General features: G+C 35.7%; 1 protein-coding gene across 1 annotated transcript; it reads right to left on the reverse strand.

Annotated features, from left to right (window-relative positions):
- Positions 1 to 823: 823 nt before the first annotated feature.
- On the reverse strand, positions 824 to 8,826 carry LOC117342355 (LITAF domain-containing protein-like). Its single transcript, XM_033904498.1, has 3 exons — positions 8,647 to 8,826; positions 4,731 to 4,935; positions 824 to 1,362 (listed from the first exon to the last, which is right to left on the reverse strand). Exons 1-3 carry the CDS (start codon positions 8,708 to 8,710, stop codon positions 1,254 to 1,256), a joined length of 378 nt encoding a protein of 125 aa, XP_033760389.1. The 5' UTR covers positions 8,711 to 8,826; the 3' UTR covers positions 824 to 1,253.
- Positions 8,827 to 24,590: the final 15,764 nt, after the last annotated feature.

Here is a 24,590-nt window from a genome sequence, read left to right on the forward strand (position 1 = left end):
AAGGGAATAATCAATCAATATATGAACTATATACAATTGTATTAATATTAGTAGAAAGATAGTTTCTACGTCTTTCCTGTTTGTTTGTGTTCACTACAATATTGTGACTATACCATATATAAAACGTGTAACGTGGGGATTTCATACCACTGTATTACTACAATGTATGTCGTATGATTTAATGCAATGGGTTCTACTCTATTTTGGATTTAAGTTATGTATCAGTACTACTATTTATAATGATACTGTATAATATATTGTGCGATGTGTGTAATACTGTTTATTACAATTCTGCACGATTACTTAGTAAAAAAAAAAGGATATTACTGTACATGTATATATTTTCTATGATGATATAGTATGATGAGTGCCAAGTAGTGTGATTTCTACAATGTATAACATTGCAAATATCACTATAAATAACCATTATAGTACCAATCATAACACTGTGTTGTGTAATTGTACTTTACAGTGTTCTACGCGTGCTATTTTCTATTACGTGTGTGTCTGTCCATGTGTGTGTCTGTCCATGTGTGTGTCACTATGTAATTATAAGGTGTGATCGTGAGCGTGAATACATTTTCTTTTCTTTCAATGTTATTTGTGAAGTACTTGTTGTGTTCTATATTTCTTAACTCTTCATATTTGGAGGAAATAAAGGAAATAATAAGGTATGATATTTAGTTAAAAAAATAAAAATGTCTAAACATGTAATATGATGTAGCGAAAGTACACGTCAGGAAGTGAAATCAGAGAAAGAAACATTTCCTAAGTAAGGAAATATACCGCCAATTCATTGTCACAAAAGATAACTTAACAAATGTTTAATCATATAACCGAGATACATTTATTCCAGTTGTTATATTATGCTTTAAAACAGTGTAAATCTGTAGTATATTTGTGTAAAGCGTATAAGACTAATAAATGTACAGCCTTTTTGATATGTAAATATAATTTAAAATATACTTTAAATATTAGACAGAGGAAAACTGTTTCGAAATTCAATTAAGAAACATGTAACAAAGTATCAAGATTCTGTTTGTTGTTATTTGTTTACCGGGGCATTCAGACCACAATGACGTCACAGGTTATCTGCCAGTAATTAGCAAATCCGGTTTGTTATTCTGCGAACAGTCACCGAAGAGTATTGCAAACGCCATGATGTCACCAGTAAACTTTAACGACTGTAAGTATGTTGTAAGAATAGAATATCACAGTTAGGTATCGGTAGAGGTAGCCAATGAAAGCCTTCGTTACATTTTGGTGTAGCGTCCCAGCTTTGTTCGGCAATTGGGACAATTGTGAATGACGTCCTTACAACTGTCCATGAAGAATGGGATGATGAAACAACCAAGCACGCCACTGAAAAAGTCAACAAGAAAACTATTAGATGTCAACCTCGTGCATATTCACGTCTACATTTATTAATACTAAGTCGTATGACCCTATCTGTTGGTGTCCCTCCCGGCCTCTGTCCCCATATGACCCTATCTGTTGGTGTCCCTCTCGACATTTGTCCCCATATGACCCTATATATTGGTGTCCCTCTCGACCTCTGTCCCCATATGACCATATCTATTGGTGTTCCTCTCGACCTCTGTCCCCATATGACCCTATCTATTGGTGTTCCTCTCGATCCCGACCCCAGGTGACCCTATCTATTGGTGTTCCTCTCGACCCCGACCCCAGGTGACCCTATCTATTGGTGTCCCTCTCGACCTCTGTCCCCATATGACCCTATATATTGGTGTCCCTCTCGACCTCTGTCCCCATATGACCCTATCTATGGTGTCCCTCTCGACCTCTGTCCCCATATGACCCTATCTATTGGTGTCCCTCTCGACCTCTGTCCCCATATGACCCTATATATTGGTGTCCCTCCCGGCCTCTGTCCCCATATGACCCTATCTATTGGTGTTCCTCTCGACCTCTGTCCCCATATGACCCTATCTATTGGTGTTCCTCTCGACCTCTGTCCCAATATGACCCTATCTATTGGTGTCCCTCTCGACCTCTGTCCCCATATGACCATATCTATTGGTGTCCCTGTCGACCTCTGTCCCCATATGACCCTATCTATTGGTGTCCCTCTCGACCTCTGTCCCCATATGACCCTATATATTGGTGTCCCTCTCGACCTCTGTCCCCATATGACCCTATCTATTGGTGTCCCTCCCGGCCTCTGTCCCCATATGATCATATCTATTGGTGTCCCTGTCGACCTCTGTCCCCATATGACCCTATCTATTGGTGTTCCTCTCGACCTCTGTCCCCATATGACCCTATCTATTGGTGTCCCTCTCGACCTCTGTCCCCATATGACCCTATCTATTGGTGTCCCTCTCGACCTCTGTCCCCATATGACCATATATATTGGTGTCCCTGTCGACCTCTGTCCCCAGATGACCATATCTATTGGTGTCCCTCTCGACCTCTGTCCCCATATGACCCTATATATTGGTGTCCCTCTCGACCTCTGTCCCCATATGACCCTATCTATGGTGTCCCTCTCGACCTCTGTCCCCATATGACCCTATCTATTGGTGTCCCTCTCGATCTGTCCCCATATGACCCTATATATTGGTGTCCCTCCCGGCCTCTATCCCCATATGACCCTATCTATTGGTGTCCCTCTCGACCTCTGTCCCCATATGACCCTATCTATTGGTGGTCCTCTCGACCTCTGTCCCAATATGACCCTATCTATTGGTGTCTCTCTCGACCTCTGTCCCCATATGACCCAATCTATTGGTGTCCCTCTCGACCTCTGTCCCCATATGACCCTATATATTGGTGTCCCTGTCGACCTCTGTCCCCATATGACCCTATCTATTGGTGTCCCTCCCCGCCTCTGTCCCCATATGACCCTATCTATTGGTGTCCCTCTCGACCTCTGTCCCCATATGACCCTATATATTGGTGTCCCTGTCGACCTCTGTCCCAATATGACCCTATCTATTGGTGTCCCTCCCCGCCTCTGTCCCCATATGACCATATCTATTGGTGTCCCTGTCGACCTCTGTCCTCATATGACCCTATCTATTGGTGTTCCTCTCGACCTCTGTCCCCATATGACCATATCTATTGGTGTCCCTGTCGACCTCTGTCCTCATATGACCCTATCTATTGGTGTTCCTCTCGACCTCTGTCCCCATATGACCCTATCTATCGGTGTCCCTCTCGACCTGTGTCCCCATATGACCCTATCTATTGGTGTCCCTCTCGACCTCTCTCCCCATATGACCATATCTATTGGTGTCCCTCTCGACCTCTGTCCCCATATGACCCTATCTATTGGTGTTCCTCTCGACCTTTGTCCCCATATGACCCTATCTATTGGTGTTCCTCTCGACTTCTGTCCCCATATGACCCTATCCATTGGTGTCCCTCTCGACCTTTGTCCCCATATGACCCTATCCATTGGTGTCCCTCTCGACCTCTGTCCCCATATGACCCTATCTATTGGTGTCACTCTCTCAACCTTTGTCCCCATGACCCTATATATTGGTGTCCCTCTCTACCTCTGTCCCCATATGACCCTATCTATGGTGTCCCTCTCGACCTCTGTCCCCATATGACCCTATCCATTGGTGTCCCTCTCGACCTTTGTCCCCATATGACCCTATCCATTGGTGTCCCTCTCGACCTCTGTCCCCATATGACCCTATCTATTGGTGTCACTCTCGACCTTTGTCCCCATATGACCCTATATATTGGTGTCCCTCTCTACCTCTGTTCCCATATGACCCTATCTATGGTGTCCCTCTCGACCTCTGTCCCCATATGACCCTATCTGTTGGTGTCCCTCTCGACCCCGACCCCAGGTGACCCTATCTATTGGTGTCCCTCTCGACCTCTGTCCCCATATGACTCTATCTATTGGTGTCCCTCTCGACCTTTGTCCCCATATGACCCTATCTGTTGGTGTCCCTCTCGACCCCGACCCCAGGTGACCCTATCTATTGTTGTCCCTCTCGACCTCTGTCCCCATATGACCCTATCTATTGGTGTCCCTCTCGACCTTTGTCCCCATATGACCCTATCTATTGGTGTCCCTCTCGACCTCTGTCCCCATATGACCCTATCTATTGGTGTCCCTCTCGACCTCTGTTCCCATATGACCCTATCTATTGGTGTCCCTCTCGACCTTTGTCCCCATATGACCCTATCTATTGGTGTTCCTCTCGACTTCTGTCCCCATATGACCCTATCTGTTGGTGTCCCTCTCGACCCCGACCCCCAGGAGACCCTATTTGTTGGTGTCCCTTTCGACCCCCGACCCCTGTCCCCATATGACCCTATATGTTGGTGTCCCTCTCGACACCTGTCCTAACGTGCACACGACCATATCTATTGCAATTACGTTAAACAATGATTGCCACACAATTATATGAGTAATAAAAAGAATACTGTTGGTTAATCACATGTGAATTCTCGATACGTGATTACTTTTCCTATCGTATCAATGTTTTATGGTATATATTACACTCGTTAAATAAGGCTGAAGGCTCGGTATGTATCAGATTATTGAACAGTGAACTCGCATGCTTACTCCGAGGCGTATATGTGATCAGGGACATATGATATAAATATGTGTCCCTGATGTGATTTATACGTCTCTGGCTTACTTTACATTTCATAGACATTCGTGATGTCTTCCCCGAAACTTGAAAAGATGGAAAACAAGCTTAATTAGAACTCGTTCCTGCCTCAAATGTTTTCATTCTTACCCGAGGAGAGCGATGATGAGACAGCATACGATAGTGTTTACACCGGGTACAAAGGTCATGACAGTTACGATGTCCTGACTACAGTTGGGGCACTGCATTCTCTGTGGGGTGTCGCGGAAGGATTTCACGATAGGGAGTGACTGTTGGGGCGCGTTCGTTACTACCACCATACCCGGCTGACCAATCATCTGTTGTTGCTGCATACCTAAAAAAAAATGGTCGACATTAACAAATGTTTCTTCTTTGGTTATGTATTCTGTATTATTGGACTCGCAAGTGAGCTTAGATTTAGACGATTCAGTTATCCAGGTCAAACAGAATATAAAATAATGTTTTGTATAGGTCCTACATGAGATCTCATAATGTGATGTCATTGGCGAGTATATATATGCAGTAAGTATATAGCTACCTTGTACTTTTGGGCACAAACGGTTTTTATTTTTTCTCTCTCCGCTTCTTTTTGTCTTATTTTATTTTATCTATTTATTTATTCATGTTTTAATGGGTTTTTTTCTGATATCAAATCATCATTATGTTGGTTTATCATTACGCGCATATTAGAACATTTCCCCCCTTTTCTGTTTCGATCTTTAGTAAAGTCCTATTATTTCATATATATATATATATATTTTAATATTTCAACAAATATTCTTTAATACCAGTCTGTTTTTTCTGGTAACATTCAGCTTTTAATCAGTTGGTAATGTGGACAGATTTGCTTGATATGGTATGTCGTGGTCAACTGGTAATGTCACTTAGGAGAGTTGAGATCGATACTACAGGTACATGTGTAATTAATGGTGACACTTCAGTACAACACTCAATATTCTCACATCTCGAGTCATAGACCGAATAGCTTAATTTTATGAAATATTTACGTTTTTAAATCTGATGGGTAATAGTGTGTAAACACGACAGATGTCCACACATGGTGTTAAACACTTATGGTGAGTATTACCACCCGGATTTCTGGTGTTTTCTATGGGCCACGTCACTCCAAGCAGTTATTGTGTTCTGTGAAATTGATTCCCTATTACAAGTTCGGGTCTTAACTGACCACTGACCTAATAACTGTGTGTTATTCCAACCACTTAACACCTAAGTAAGCAGATTGTTTAAAACGTAATTCCATATTGACAGTTTATAAGTATTTCAGCCAGGCCGATTCTATTTCAAATGATATGTTGTTGCCGGTGGCAACCGCCATTGTTTGACGCGGAATTCGGCTGAACTTAATCGGGATTACATTTGCTGTGGTCTAATGGGTTTGACAATCGATAATACATTCAATAATAGTACGAAATCAATGGAACACTTTCGGACCTTGACAACAGACAATCCCGAATTCTCCGAAAAGGTAAACAGGAAATTCGACCCTTCGCTTATTTCATTTCCTATAATATCTGTGATACAAGTACAAATTCGAAATGGGAAACATTTTCTGACAAAAGAAAGAATATTAATTTCGAAATTTCTAGCTATTCTTATTATCGGATAATACCGTCGGATTAACGGGTTTGCAATACATGTACATATCTATGTATATGTACATATACATTTATTTTCCGGTTAAAAGGGTTATATTTTACGGGGGTAGGGTCCACTTTAAAGCTATCCAATGTCTAGGTCGGTTAAACTGTACACTAATCTCTGAATTAAACTGAATTCGAACTAAACCGGCACACATAATATCCGAACTGGTGCTTTCCGAACTGTACACTATATTCCATATTAGCTAACTATACACACAATATCCGGATTTGTGCAATCAAACCGTACACTAACTTCCAGATTAGCTAGCTATTCACACAATATCCGGATTTGTGTTATCAAACCGAACACTCACAATATCCGGATTTGTGCAATCAAACCGTACACTTATTTCCATATTAGCTAACTATACACAAAATATCCGGATTTGTGCAATCAAACCGTACACTTACTTCCAGATTAGCTAGCTATTCACACAATATCCGGATTTGGGAAATCAAACCGTACACTTATTTCCAGATTAGCTAACTATACACAAAATATCCGGATTTGTGCAATCAAACCGTACACTTACTTCCAGATTAGCTAGCTATTCACACAATATCCGGATTTGTGCAATCAAACCGTACGCTAACTTCCAGATTAGCTAGCTATTCACACAATATCCGGATTTGTGCAATCAAACCGTACACTCACAATATCCGGATTTGTGCTATCAAACTGTACACTTATTTCCAGATTAGCTAACTATACACAAAATATCCGGATTTGTGCAATCAAACTGTACACTTATTTCCAGATTAGCTAACTATTCACACAATATCCGGATTTGTGCTATCAAACCGTACACTCACAATTTCCGGATTTGTGCTATCAAACTGTACACTTATTTCCAGATTAGGAAACTATTCACACAATATCGGGATTTGTGCAATCAAACTGTACACTTATTTCCAGATAAGGAAACTATTCCCAAAATATCTGGATTTGTTCAATCAAACCGTACACTTATTTTCAGATTAAGAAACTATTCACAAAATATCCGGATTTGTTCAATCAAACTGTACACTTATTTTCAGATTAGGAAACTATTAAAAAAGTATCCGGATTTGTGCAATCAAACCGTACACTTATTTTCAGATTAGGAAACTACATGTATACACAAAATATCCGGTTTTGTTCAATCAAACTGTACACTTATTTTCAGATTAGGAAACTATACACAAAATATCCGGATTTGTGCTATCAAACCGTACACTCACAATATCTGGATTTGTGCTATCAAACTGTACACTTATTTCCAGATTAGCTAGCTATTCACACAATATCCGGATTTGTGTTATCAAACCGAACACTCACAATATCCGGATTTGTGCTATCAAACTGTACACTTATTTCCAGATTAGCTAACTATACACAAAATATCGGGATTTGTGCTATCAAACCGTACACTCACAATATCCGGATTTGTGCTATCAAACTGTACACTTATTTCCAGATTAGCTAGCTATTCACACAATATCCGGATTTGTGCTATCAAACCGTACACTCACAATATCCGGATTTGTGCTATCAAACTGTACACTTATTTCCAGATTAGCTAGCTATTCACACAATATCCGGATTTGTGCTATCAAACCGTACACTCACAAAATCCGGATTTGTGCTATCAAACTGTACACTTGTTTCCAGATTAGCGTACTACACACACAGTATCCGGATTTGTACAATCAAACTGTACACGTTTATGTCTAGATTGGTGTTGTAAACGGTACACTCACATCTGTACGGAGTTCCGGCCACATGTAGTGGCACACACATCACAAATAGTTGTTTTCAGTAGATTGTTTATCAATTCCATTTTTTAACCAACAGTTAATTGATTTTAATTGTTTGAATACATTTACAGAGTCTGGTAGAGAGGACTTTTTATATATTATACCAATTTGTATGTATTTTTGAGTCTGGTAGAGAGGATTTTATATATTATACCAATGTGTATGTATTTTTGAGTCTGGTAGAGAGGATTAATATAAATTCTGAACAGGAAAAAAACCTAATCTAATGTTATAACAATACAAACACAGAACTTTTCAGTTTCTCAAAACGTAACACTTTAACACCATCCTTATATATACATTGTAGTGTTGGCATGGGTAGCTTAAATCAAATAGTGCTCATTTGTCCATGGATTTTTTATTTGAATGGTTTAGTTCTTCTATGACCATTGTTTGATTTGAATATTTTACATATTACGTCTGCATGGCTATGATTTAAATTTCTTATTAGGTTTTTATGTAACTTATAAGTAAACATTTATTAAGTATATACATGTACATAAATGAACAGAAATACAATATTGTGATTGTGATGTTTCAATAAAACACAGCCGATTGAATAATACTAATTAACCTGCATGAATTACCTGGATTGTAGCCAACCTGTTGCTGCATGCCAGGGTAGGGTTGTTGTTGTTGTTGTTGAGCCATGCTAATGTGTTGATGTTCCGTCACTCCGTATACGTCCGACTTCAGCTGTCCTCTCGTCTAATATGAGTCTGATTTGTAATGGAGTTTTAGTTTTATTTCAGTAATATGTCTGGACTTGACCAGCGGCCGTTACATAAGCTCCTTTAAGCTGTGGTCAGTATTGGCCGTTCGGGGGCCCGTTGACTATTGTTCGATTGCCCATTGTGTCCACTAGCAGTACAAGGTCCTGACGGACAAATATTTACAGTGTTGTTAAGCAACTGTAAACAGTATACGGTACTAGTTTTTGGCCAGGGCTGACCGAAATACGTATTTAATTACTGTTGTTAGGAACATGTTTTATATGGTCTAATATTATAAAATTCCTCACGGAGTGTCAAGTACTTAATAATATTATGTCGATACACTAAAATCCGAGACCAACACAGATAATGTTATCAATGAATTACGTAATATTTGTAATACATATAATATATACTGTATACATGAAATCTGTTATAGCAATAGCAACAGCAGTAGTCGGTCTTCTAATAAGAATATTTACTTCTTGACCACCAACTGTTTGATTATCTATCAATTCCATATCTTAATGTTTACACATATATATGCCATAATCTGTGTACACTGTATGTATAGATTATATGATGTGATTCATAATTTTGTAATATGCATAGTACTGTATACAGTCAGGGATATTATATGTACTACATACTATATATAGATAGGGATATGTAAGTACGACATACTATATATAGATAGGGATATATAAGTACTATATACTATATATATATAGAGGTGTATAAGTACTACATACTATATATAGATAAGGGTGTATAAGTACTACATACTATATATAGATATGGATATATAAGTACTATATATAGATATGGATATATAAGTACTACATACTATATATAGATAGGGATTTATAAGTACTACATACTATATATAGATATGGATATATAAGTACTACATACTATATATAGATAGGGATATATAAGTACTACATACTATATATAGATAGGGATATATAAGTACTACATACTATATATAGATAGAGGTGTATAAGTACTACATACTATATATAGATAGGGATATATAAGTACTACATACTATATATAGAGAGAGATATATAAGTACTACATACTATATATAGATAGGGATATATAAGTACTACATACTATATATAGATAGAGGTGTATAAGTACTACGTACTATATATAGATAGGGATATATAAGTACTACATAATATATATAGATAGGGATATATAAGTGCTACATACTATATATAGATAGGGATATATAAGTACTACATACTATATATAGATAGAGGTGTATAAGTACTACATACTATATATAGATAGGGATATGTAAGTACTATATATAGATAGGGATTTATAAGTACTACATAGATAGGGATATATAAGTACTATATACTATATATAGATAGGGATATATAAGTACTACATACTATATATAGATAGGGATATATAAGTACTACATACTATATATAGATAGAGGTGTATAAGTACTACATACTATATATAGATAGGGATATATAAGTACTACATACTATATATAGATAGGGGTGTATAAGTACTACATACTATATATAGATAGGGATATATAAGTACTACATACTATATATAGATAGGGATATATAAGTACTATATATAGATATGGATATATAAGTACTACATACTATATATAGATAGGGATATATAAGTACTACATACTATATATAGATAGGGATATATAAGTACTACATACTATATATAGATAGAGGTGTATAAGTACTACATACTATATATAGATAGGGATATATAAGTACTACATACTATATATAGAGAGAGATATATAAGTACTACATACTATATATAGATAGGGATATATAAGTACTACATACTATATATAGATAGAGGTGTATAAGTACTACGTACTATATATAGATAGGGATATATAAGTACTACATAATATATATAGATAGGGATATATAAGTGCTACATACTATATATAGATAGGGATATATAAGTACTACATACTATATATAGATAGAGGTGTATAAGTACTACATACTATATATAGATAGGGATATGTAAGTACTATATATAGATAGGGATTTATAAGTACTACATAGATAGGGATATATAAGTACTATATACTATATATAGATAGGGATATATAAGTACTACATACTATATATAGATAGGGATATATAAGTACTACATACTATATATAGATAGAGGTGTATAAGTACTACATACTATATATAGATAGGGATATATAAGTACTACATACTATATATAGATAGGGGTGTATAAGTACTACATACTATATATAGATAGGGATATATAAGTACTACATACTATATATAGATAGAGGTGTATAAGTACTACATACTATATATAGATAGAGGTGTATAAGTACTACATACTATATATAGATAGGGATATATAAGTACTACATACTATATATAGATATGGATATATAAGTACTACATACTATATATAGATAGAGGTGTATAAGTACTACATACTATATATAGATAGAGGTGTATAAGTACTACGTACTATATATAGATAGGGATATATAAGTACTACATACTATATATAGATATGGATATATAAGTACTACATACTATATATAGATAGAGGTGTATAAGTACTACATACTATATATAGATAGAGGTGTATAAGTACTACATACTATATATAGATAGGGATATATAAGTACTACATACTATATATAGATAGGGATATATAAGTACTACATACTATATATAGATAGGGATATATAAGTACTACATACTATATATAGATAGGGATATATAAGTACTACATACTATATATAGATAGGGATATATAAGTACTACATACTATATATAGATTGGGGTGTATAAGTACTACATACTATATATAGATAGGGATATATAAGTACTATATATAGATAGGGATATATAAGTACTACATACTTTATATAGATAGGGATATATAAGTACTACATACTATATATAGATAGAGGTGTATAAGTACTACATACTATATATAGATAGGGATATATAAGTACTATATATAGATAGGGATATATAAGTACTATATACTATATATAGATAGGGATATATAAGTACTACATACTATATATAGATAGGGATATATAAGTACTACATACTATATATAGAGGTGTATAAGTATTACATACTATATATAGATAGGGATATATAAGTACTACATACTATATATAGATAGGGGTGTATAAGTACTACATACTATATATAGATAGAGGTGTATAAGTACTACATACTATATATAGATAGGGATATGTAAGTACTATATATAGATAGGGATTTATAAGTACTACATAGATAGGGATATATAAGTACTATATACTATATATAGATAGGGATATATAAGTACTACATACTATATATAGATAGGGATATATAAGTACTACATACTATATATAGATAGAGGTGTATAAGTACTACATACTATATATAGATAGGGATATATAAGTACTACATACTATATATAGATAGGGGTGTATAAGTACTACATACTATATATAGATAGGGATATATAAGTACTACATACTATATATAGATAGAGGTGTATAAGTACTACATACCATATATAGATAGAGGTGTATAAGTACTACATACTATATATAGATAGGGATATATAAGTACTACATACTATATATAGATATGGATATATAAGTACTACATACTATATATAGATAGAGGTGTATAAGTACTACATACTATATATAGATAGAGGTGTATAAGTACTACATACTATATATAGATAGGGATATATAAGTACTACATACTATATATAGATATGGATATATAAGTACTACATACTATATATAGATAGAGGTGTATAAGTACTACATACTATATATAGATAGAGGTGTATAAGTACTACATACTATATATAGATAGGGATATATAAGTACTACATACTATATATAGATAGGGATATATAAGTACTACATACTATATATAGATAGGGATATATAAGTACTACATACTATATATAGATAGGGATATATAAGTACTACATACTATATATAGATAGGGATATATAAGTACTACATACTATATATAGATTGGGGTGTATAAGTACTACATACTATATATAGATAGGGATATATAAGTACTATATATAGATAGGGATATATAAGTACTACATACTTTATATAGATAGGGATATATAAGTACTACATACTATATACTATATATAGATAGGGATATATAAGTACTACATACTATATATAGATAGGGATATATAAGTACTACATACTATATATAGAGGTGTATAAGTATTACATACTATATATAGATAGGGATATATAAGTACTACATACTATATATAGAGGTGTATAAGTATTACATACTATATATAGATAGGGATATATAAGTACTACATACTATATATAGATAGGGGTGTATAAGTACTACATACTATATATAGATAGGGATATATAAGTACTACATGCTATATATAGATAGGGGTGTATAAGTACTACATACTATATATAGATAGAGGTGTATAAGTACTACATACTATATATAGATAGGGATATATAAGTACTACATACTATATATAGATAGGGGTGTATAAGTACTACATACTATATATAGATAGGGATATATAAGTACTACATACTATATATAGATAGAGGTGTATAAGTACTACATACTATATATAGATAGAGGTGTATAAGTACTACATACTATATATAGATAGGGATATATAAGTACTACATACTATATATAGATATGGATATATAAGTACTACATACTATATATAGATAGAGGTGTATAAGTACTACATACTATATATAGATAGAGGTGTATAAGTACTACATACTATATATAGATAGGGATATATAAGTACTACATACTATATATAGATATGGATATATAAGTACTACATACTATATATAGATAGAGGTGTATAAGTACTACATACTATATATAGATAGAGGTGTATAAGTACTACATACTATATATAGATAGGGATATATAAGTACTACATACTATATATAGATAGGGATATATAAGTACTACATACTATATATAGATAGGGATATATAAGTACTACATACTATATATAGATAGGGATATATAAGTACTACATACTATATAGATAGGGATATATAAGTACTACATACTATATATAGATTGGGGTGTATAAGTACTACATACTATATATAGATAGGGATATATAAGTACTATATATAGATAGGGATATATAAGTACTACATACTTTATATAGATAGGGATATATAAGTACTACATACTATATATAGATAGAGGTGTATAAGTACTACATACTATATATAGATAGGGATATATAAGTACTATATATAGATAGGGATATATAAGTACTATATACTATATATAGATAGGGATATATAAGTACTACATACTATATATAGATAGGGATATATAAGTACTACATACTATATATAGAGGTGTATAAGTATTACATACTATATATAGATAGGGATATATAAGTACTACATACTATATATAGATAGGGGTGTATAAGTACTACATACTATATATAGATAGAGGTGTATAAGTACTACATACTATATATAGATAGGGATATGTAAGTACTATATATAGATAGGGATTTATAAGTACTACATAGATAGGGATATATAAGTACTATATACTATATATAGATAGGGATATATAAGTACTACATACTATATATAGATAGGGATATATAAGTACTACATACTATATATAGATAGAGGTGTATAAGTACTACATACTATATATAGATAGGGATATATAAGTACTACATACTATATATAGATAGGGGTGTATAAGTACTACATACTATATATAGATAGGGATATATAAGTACTACATACTATATATAGATAGAGGTGTATAAGTACTACATACCATATATAGATAGAGGTGTATAAGTACTACATACTATATATAGATAGGGATATATAAGTACTACATACTATATATAGATATGGATATATAAGTACTACATACTATATATAGATAGAGGTGTATAAGTACTACATACTATATATAGATAGAGGTGTATAAGTACTACATACTATATATAGATAGGGATATATAAGTACTACATACTATATATAGATATGGATATATAAGTACTACATACTATATATAGATAGAGGTGTATAAGTACTACATACTATATATAGATAGAGGTGTATAAGTACTACATACTATATATAGATAGGGATATATAAGTACTACATACTATATATAGATAGGGATATATAAGTACTACATACTATATATAGATAGGGATATATAAGTACTACATACTATATATAGATAGGGATATATAAGTACTACATACTATATATAGATAGGGATATATAAGTACTACATACTATATATAGATTGGGGTGTATAAGTACTACATACTATATATAGATAGGGATATATAAGTACTATATATAGATAGGGATATATAAGTACTACATACTTTATATAGATAGGGATATATAAGTACTACATACTATATACTATATATAGATAGGGATATATAAGTACTACATACTATATATAGATAGGGATATATAAGTACTACATACTATATATAGAGGTGTATAAGTATTACATACTATATATAGATAGGGATATATAAGTACTACATACTATATATAGAGGTGTATAAGTATTACATACTATATATAGATAGGGATATATAAGTACTACATACTATATATAGATAGGGGTGTATAAGTACTACATACTATATATAGATAGGGATATATAAGTACTACATGCTATATATAGATAGGGGTGTATAAGTACTACATACTATATATAGATAGGGGTGTATAAGTACTACATACTATATATAGATAGGGATATATAAGTACTACATGCTATATATAGATAGGGGTGTATAAGTACTACATACTATATATAGATTGGGGTGTATAAGTCCTATATACTATATATAGATAGGGATATATAAGTACTACATACTATATATAGATAGGGATATATAAGTACTACATACTGTATATAGATAGGGGTGTATAAGTACTACATACTATATATAGATAGGGATATATAAGTACTACATGCTATATATAGATAGGGGTGTATACGTACTACATACTATATATAGATTGGGGTGTATAAGTCCTATATACTATATATAGATAGGGATATATAAGTACTATATACTATATAGATAGGGATATATAAGTACTACATACTATATATAGATAGGGGTGTATAAGTACTACATACTATATATAGATAGGGATATATAAGTACGACATACTATATATAGATAGGGATATATAAGTACTACATACTATATATAGATAGGGGTGTATAAGTACTACATACTATATATAGATAGGGATATATAAGTACGACATACTATATATAGATAGGGATATATAAGTACGACATACTATATATAGATAGGGGTGTATAAGTACTACATACCGTATAACGTATAGCAGCTCTCTTATTCTGAAGGGTTTTTTTTTCAAATAAATCCACTTCCTTCATTTTCTTGTAAAAAGATATTTTATAAGTTGTCAATGAAATAACGAATCTTAGGCAATATTGTGTAAACAAATTACAAATGTATTTGTCAGAATGTCTGCCATGCAGTTGAATATCACTACGTCTACTGATTGGCCACTCAATAAATCTACGGCTCAGCTGAGACAAGATTTTCTATATAATATTATATACACTGTATACATATTATATTGTACTATATATTGTAATTATGTTATCTATTACAAATGTTCATATAACAATATATATATATCAATACAAATATCGACGCATAAACCGTATAAAGTATAGTGACATCAAATTATTTGGCTACATATTAAAACGTTTAAAATTTAATTTTAACATCTGTCTAACAAGTGTCAAAGGATTCACATTGATAGAACTTGAAACCATCGAAACAAACACAAACATTTGCGATTTTGTCTCTATACAGCCACGAAGCCCGCCATGTCGAAATTGGTCCCTGGACTCCACACTTTGTGTCAAAGCGCCTGTCAAGTTTATTTTTCAATACAGTGGCCATAGTGTACCTGGACAGTTTATCCTTAAATTATAATTACAGGTACAATTACAGGTGAATTATATATAATGTCAATGGAAAATCAGTGATTTTCATTAAGATGAAAGATATATCATCCAATATTCATCATCAGTAGTATATTGATCCATTAGGACAGACGCATTAACTACCAAGGAAACGTCCTACATTACGGCAATACGACATTGTAAAGGACGTAACCACTGGGACTGTTCCAGATACTGTCTATTTCCTCGACTGGATACGTATTGGGGATTACCTCGACTGGATAAGTATCGGGGATTACCTCGACTGGATACGTATCGGGGATTACCCCGACTGGATACGTATCGGGGATTACCTCGACTGGATACGTATCGGGGATTACCTCGACTGGATACGTATCGGGGATTACCTCGACTGGATACGTATCGGGGATTACCTCGAATGGATACGTATCGGGGATTACCTCGACTGGATACGTATCGGGGATTACCTCGACTGGATACGTATCGGGGATTACCTCGACTGGATACGTATCGGGATAACCTCGACTGGATACGTATAGGGGGTAACCTCGACTGGGTACGTATAGGGGGTAACCTCGACTGGATACGTATCGGGGATTACCTCGACTGGATACGTATAGGGATTACCTCGAATGGATACGTATAGGGGATTACCTCCACTGGATACGTATCGGGGACAACCTCACTAGATACGTATCGGGGACAACCTCACTGGATACGTATTGGCGACAACCTCACTAGATACGTATTGGAGACAACCTCGACTGGATACGTATTGGAGACAACCTCGACTGGATACGTATTGGAGACAACCTCGACTGGATACGTATTGGAGACAACCTCACTGGATACGTATTGGAGACAACCTCGACTGGATACGTATTGGAGACGACCACGACTGGATACGTATTGGAGACAACCTCGACTGGATACGTATTGGGGACAACCACGACTCGATACGTATTGGAGACAACCACGACTCGATACGTAGTGGAGACAAACACGACTGGATACGTATTGGAGACAACCTCGACTGGATACGTATTGGAGACAACCTCGACTGGATACGTATTGGAGACAACCTCGACTGGATACGTATTGGAGACAACCTCACTAGATACGTATTGGAGACAACCTCACTGGATACGTATTGGAGACAACCTCGACACGATACGTATTGGAGACAACCACGACTGGATACGTATTGGAGACAACCTCGACTGGATAAGTATTGGAGACAACCTCGACTGGATACGTATTGGAGACAACCTCACTGGATACGTATTGGAGACAACCTCGACTGGGAACGTATTGGAGACAACCGCGACTCGATACGTATTGGAGACAATCTCGACTGGGTACGTATTGGAGACAACCTACTGGGTACGTATTGGAGACAACCACGACTGGATACGTATTGGAGACAACCTCACTGGATACGTATTGGGGATTACCTCGACTAGATACGTATTGGAGACAACCTCGACTGGATACGTATTGGAGACAACTTCACTAGATACGTATTGGAGACAACCTCGACACGATACGTATTGGAGACAACCTCACTGGATACGTATTGGGGACAACCTCGACACGATACGTATTGGAGACAACCTCGACTGGATAAGTATTGGAGACAACCTCACTAGATACGTAATGGAGACAACCTCGACTGGATACGTATTGGAGACAACCACGACTGGATACGTATTGGAGACAACCTACTGGGTACGTATTGGAGACAACCACGACTAGATACGTATTGGAGACAACTTCACTAGATACGTATTGGAGACAACCTCGACTAGATACGTATTGGAGACAACTTCACTAGATACGTATTGGAGACAACCTCGACTAGATACGTATTGGAGACAACCTCGACTGGATACGTATTGGAGACAACCACGACTGGATACGTAATGGAGACAACCTCGACACGATACGTAATGGGGACAACCGCGACTCGATACGTATTGGAGACAACCACGACTGGATACGTATTGGAGACAACCTCGACTGGATACGTATTGGGGACAACCACGACTGGATACGTATTGGAGACAACCTCACTGGATACGTATTGGAGACATCTTCGACCCGATATGTATTGGAGACAAAATCGACTGGATACGTATTGGAGACAACCTCGACTGGATACGTATTGGAGACAACCACGACTGGATACGTATTGGAGACAACCTCGACTGGATACGTATTGGATACAACCACGACTGGATACGTATTGGAGACAACCACGACTGGATACGTATTGGAGACAACCTCACTGGATACGTATTGGAGACAACCTCACTGGATACGTATTGGAGACAACCTCGACTGGATACGTATTGGAGACATCTTCGACCCGATATGTATTGGAGACAAAATCGACTGGATACGTATTGGAGACAACCTCGACTGGATACGTATTGGAGACAACCTCACTGGATACGTATTGGAGACAACCTCACTGGATACGTATTGGAGACAACCTCGACTGGATACGTATTGGGGATTACCTCGACTGGATACGTATTGGAGACAACCTCGACTGGATACGTATTGGAGACAACCTCGACTGGATACGTATTGGGGACAACCACGACTGGATACGTATTGGATACAACCACGACTGGATACGTATTGGAGACAACCGCGACTGGATACGTAGTGGAGACAAACACGACTGGATACGTATTGGAGACAACCGCGACTGGATACGTATTGGAGACAACCGCGACTCGATACGTATTGGAGACAAACTCTACTGGATACGTATTGGAGACAACCACGACTGGATACGTATTGGAGGCAACCTCACTGGATACGTATTGGAGACAAGATCATTGGATACGTATTGGAGACAAACACTCAAACAAAAGCTCATAGCTATTAACACACGTATGACATATATTTGGTAGTAAGGGTATTACGGCTATTCGAGACAGAACTTCATACTAATATGTACACTCTATTATATGTACTTGCTATAAACAAAAAGAGATGAACTGTATTCTTGGACAGGTTGCGGTTAAACTATATACAATGATGTAAGTGCCAATCTGTTTAAAATAATCTCTTGAATGAAGATCTGCGTAGGCGTGTTGAAGACGTGTATTTCAGTCAGATTATGAGAGTTTGGTTTATTTTGTTTAACGTCCTATTAACAGCCAGGGTCATTTAAGACGTGCCTTGGTTTTGAAGGTGAAGTAAAGCCGGAGTATCCGGAGAAAACCATTATATATATAGCTAGTCGAACTCGCAACCTAGAGGTGGCGGGCTAGTGATCAAGTATCGGGACACCTTAACCACTCGGCCACCGCGCGTTCTACAAATCTATATAATTTTCATAATGCATAATTTAGTTCCGAAAGTGTCTACGTGCTGAAATAAACTATTCTATGTTATATTTTAAGAATTGTGTTGTCTTACATATTGTACATGGAAACTGTGAAAAAGTATATCACAGTAAAACTTTTTGACCTGATTGCAAGAGGCCTCGTGTAATATTACAGGTCAACTTCCAACACCTTGCCATTCGTACATATTCCAAGCACATTGTCACCACCACTTTAGGTATTATTACTTTCATTGAACAACTATTATTCCACATATGACACTGTTTAATAAAATATGTCATTACGCCACAATAGTGACGTGCTTATCACACCTCCGTATGTAAATACATAATTTCAACCTGTTGACGTTAGGAATTAGGATGTAATTATTTTCTCTTTGTTATGAGATACGCCAATAGGTGGCGCTTCCGGTATTTGCACGTGTAAATGGGCTTAGGTATAATTTACATGTGTCATTCAGGCGACACAGGTAATCGTGAGCACGCGTAATGTTTTTCTTCTATTAATGAGATGAAAATAGGTAAGGTGAGGAATTGGTATGATGTATGTGAAATGTGTATTTTTGTGTCATTGTTTTTGATAATTATGACGTTTTCTTAATAAACTCACCAGCCAGTGCCTATGTCGCTGTGAAATACAGTTGTTTATCCTATTGTATTATGTAGAAGAGAATATACACGGTATCGCAGTGTGCGTGTGTTTTTCAAATTGTGTTGCTACTGATTTCGTTTCTAAAATTCATTCAATTCAATGTAGTCGATATGTCGGTTTTCTGCCTTTATATCTTTGACTTTACCGCAGGAAAACATGAAAAAAACCTGTCTAATCACTTTAAAAAAAAAATCTCGAACGCATACGAAAAGCCAGACCTCACAGCGTGTTTTACTAGAGACCAACCAACCAATTGTTTTCCCATAGACTTTAGTGTTAACGTTTTGGAGTATTTCATTCAAATTCTTGAATTCAATATGACAATTATGGTTTATAACAAAAGTTTAGGGTCTGATATAACACCTAATCAAAAAAAAAAGTTGGGTCCTTCAGCTCAAATTTTCTCCAGGGTAGCCATTTTGAAAATAGGTGAATTTCGCAGTAAAAATTCTCAAAAATCTTAAATGTTTACCTGTTTACTATTATTACGTGAACCTTTGGAAAACAATCAATCAGACTTACGAAATTTATATCAACATTTCTTATTGATAGTTACCTATCAGGCTACATATCTTTTTTCTCACTTCATAACATACTGGCCAATCAGTGGCTGCCAGACATTTGATCCTTGGCTCAACGTTCTATACACAGAGGCTGTTTCAAAAATGTATTTTTTCAATTGGTTGGTTGTTCCCTACTACATGGTATAATATTACTCCGCTATCGTACCTTATCTCCAGCAACAAAGAAATATTCTTCATCAACTTCATATGACAATTGCCTAGTGGAGTGTATTTACATGTAAAACAGGTCAACCAACACAACATCATGTTAATTTTTTTTCTAACTTTATCAACGAGAAACAAAATATATCTATATAGTATACATTACACGTGAACATGGTATTATCTTGCCTACATGTACCAACAGTAAACCCGATTGCACAGTATCATCACATTTATCAAAATCCACCACTCAATTCAATTAATTTATTACCAAGCTTAACCTTACGGTTTATCAGTACAAATATACAGAACATACATGACAGATAATTACAGTAAATACACCCAGTAGTTAAGGAACGAGAAAAATGATGGTTTTTACGCCTGTAATGGGTTTGTGTGGTCAGTTGGCACAGTTGTAACACACTAGCTTATCACCTACAGACGGCCGGGGCTCGATTCCCTGATCAGACGTGAAAAGGTATGGGGTCACTGCCCGACCGCGAACGTGGGTTTTCCCAGGGTTCTTCATTTTCTTTCCACAGTAAGACCCTCGCGCGCTTCATCCAGCAAACAAGGGCGATTAATATCACTTTATGTTGATATAACTTTTTCGCAATCGTAGAATGGAAAGTTTAATGTAAGTGGATTGTAACAGCTTGCGCCATTGCATGATTTGCCCTACTTTTGGTACTTTGGATTCTGTCCCCTTACCGAGACATATCAGAGTCTATGAAAATGTTAGATGCTTCACCTGCTTAGCGCAAAAAAAAAACCACAACAATTGGGAATGGAACAACTGGTTCGTCAGTGTGACCAGTAGGGTGTCCTGTTAGCGGCCTACGTCAGTACGTCTGCGATTAAACACGATACCACAGTCCTCCGAAACACACGCACTAAAGACAATAAAACCATACAAATAAAAGTAACGTTTTCTACAGATATGCACTTAAAACAACTACGGAATTCTGGCATTCTATTCTACTCAAAGTTCAAAATAAATATTGATAACGACATCATCGACATGTTCAATTTTGAAACATATTTATTGAACAAATGAGAATAATATTCTCAAAACATTCTGGATAAGTTCTAGAGACTTTTTATGGTCAAAGTATTGGCGACTGTATGGATCACCATTTCATTTATCGATATTCATATGGCCGCAACAACATAACAGGGGTACATACTGGTTAATAATCGAAAATGTGAAAACAAAACCAAAGCAATCTTTCAACAGATTCCGGGTGTATAAAGCCTTCTGAGAAATGCAGGTAAATGTAAAAAAAAAAAAAAAAAACAAAGAAAAAAAGAAAAGAAAAAAAGAACATAGCGTTTTAATAAATGTCTTCAGTAATAACAGAACTACTTCATTAATTTGGTATCTGATGTCGTGAAAGAGTCTTAATAATCGCCACACTTGTGAAATATGTTCACGCTATTCAACTCTCCCTGTACTAATTATGGCTAATTTAAATAACAACACAATCATAACATATAAGGCTTACATTCCTGAATAACTGAAACAATGTTACATATGTACAAATATATCCTCTGAAACATTTCAATTACTTTATCAACAGAGTATATCGGATTCGTTGTCAATAATTTACTATTAGGATGAGGATATAAACATATACCGATATAACAAGTTAAAAAGAAATAAAACAGATTCATAGAGACTGGAATCGTTATACATGAGTTTATCCTGCAACTGCCACCGCATTGCCGGAATACACCCACCATATATATTTTTGCTGTATACGGCAGTGACGGAAAACAGTGTTATTTTGGAATCTTAGCACGTGCGTTAATTCGACTAGCCTACTTCCAAGTGAAACAACGTTAAAAGACGAACATATTTGGATTATTGTTGATACCGTTTCACTTCAAAAGATTATTTTGATGACTGTTGCAGGATAAATAGAATACATGGTCAGTGTCTTAAAATATACCGCTTATACTTTAAGACACTGACCATGTATTCTCTATACAATGTACAACTTTCCTAGATACCGTAACCTTCCTCACAGAAACACGCATAGAGACTGGAATCGTTATACATGAGTGTATCAACCTTTCCTAGGTATCAAAACCTTTCTCACTGAAACACACAGAGACTGGAATCGCTAAAAACGATTGTATATTTATCTTTCCTAGGTATCAAAACCTTCCTCATAGGAGTCTTCCCTGTGGGTAGTGCGCAAGAATTGTACCTGCTGCCCCCATTGCATGATCGTAAGAGGCGACTAAATTTGAGATATAATATGCTCTCTTTCTGAACAACTTTCTTCTTCCTAATGTCTCCCTTGACAATGCCTCACTTTTGGCCTTTAGTTGAGCGTTCGCCCGTGTGAGGAAGGCTTTGGGTTCTGTCCGCTAGCCGAGACATACCAGAGTCTTTAAAAATGGTAGTTGCTACTCCTGCTTAGCGCTCAGCATACAAGGAGTGGGACGACTGGTTCGCCCGTTCTCAGTATAATGTGACCGATTGAGGTGTCCTGCTGGGTGCCCTCGGCAGTATGCTTCAGTGAGGTAGCACAATAAATCGGCAAAAGTTTCGGCCTTTCACAAGGAGACATAACACAAACATACCGCAGCCTCCCAAACATATATACGCACTCACCACACGCATGCATGTCGCACGCACGGGAGGCCGTCCTTAAATGACCTTAGCTGTTGATAGGACGTTAAACAAATAAAACCAACCAACCAACCAATCATCACAGGAGTCGTGTAGTGTCAAAGGGAGATATTACAAATTATATGAGATCACAAATTTAGCCGCCTCCTACAATCACACAACTGCCATCTTGCGTCTTCATGTAGGGACATTTAGGATCGAACAAGATGATCAGTGAGTCGTACGATATACATTTTGTAAAAAATGAAGAATTATTCAAATGCACAAATGAAACAACAGTGAGGGCGCTGCTGACTGCGTGTGCTTTCACGGTGGTTGACCGGACTCTATATCAAACGTGCACAAGAAATAAAAATAAAAAAACCTTCAGGTCGTTATCAACTATGTTGCATTT

The sequence above is a fragment of the Pecten maximus genome, chromosome 14 (assembly GCF_902652985.1).
Source record: "Pecten maximus chromosome 14, xPecMax1.1, whole genome shotgun sequence".
Lineage (NCBI taxonomy): Eukaryota > Metazoa > Mollusca > Bivalvia > Pectinida > Pectinidae > Pecten > Pecten maximus.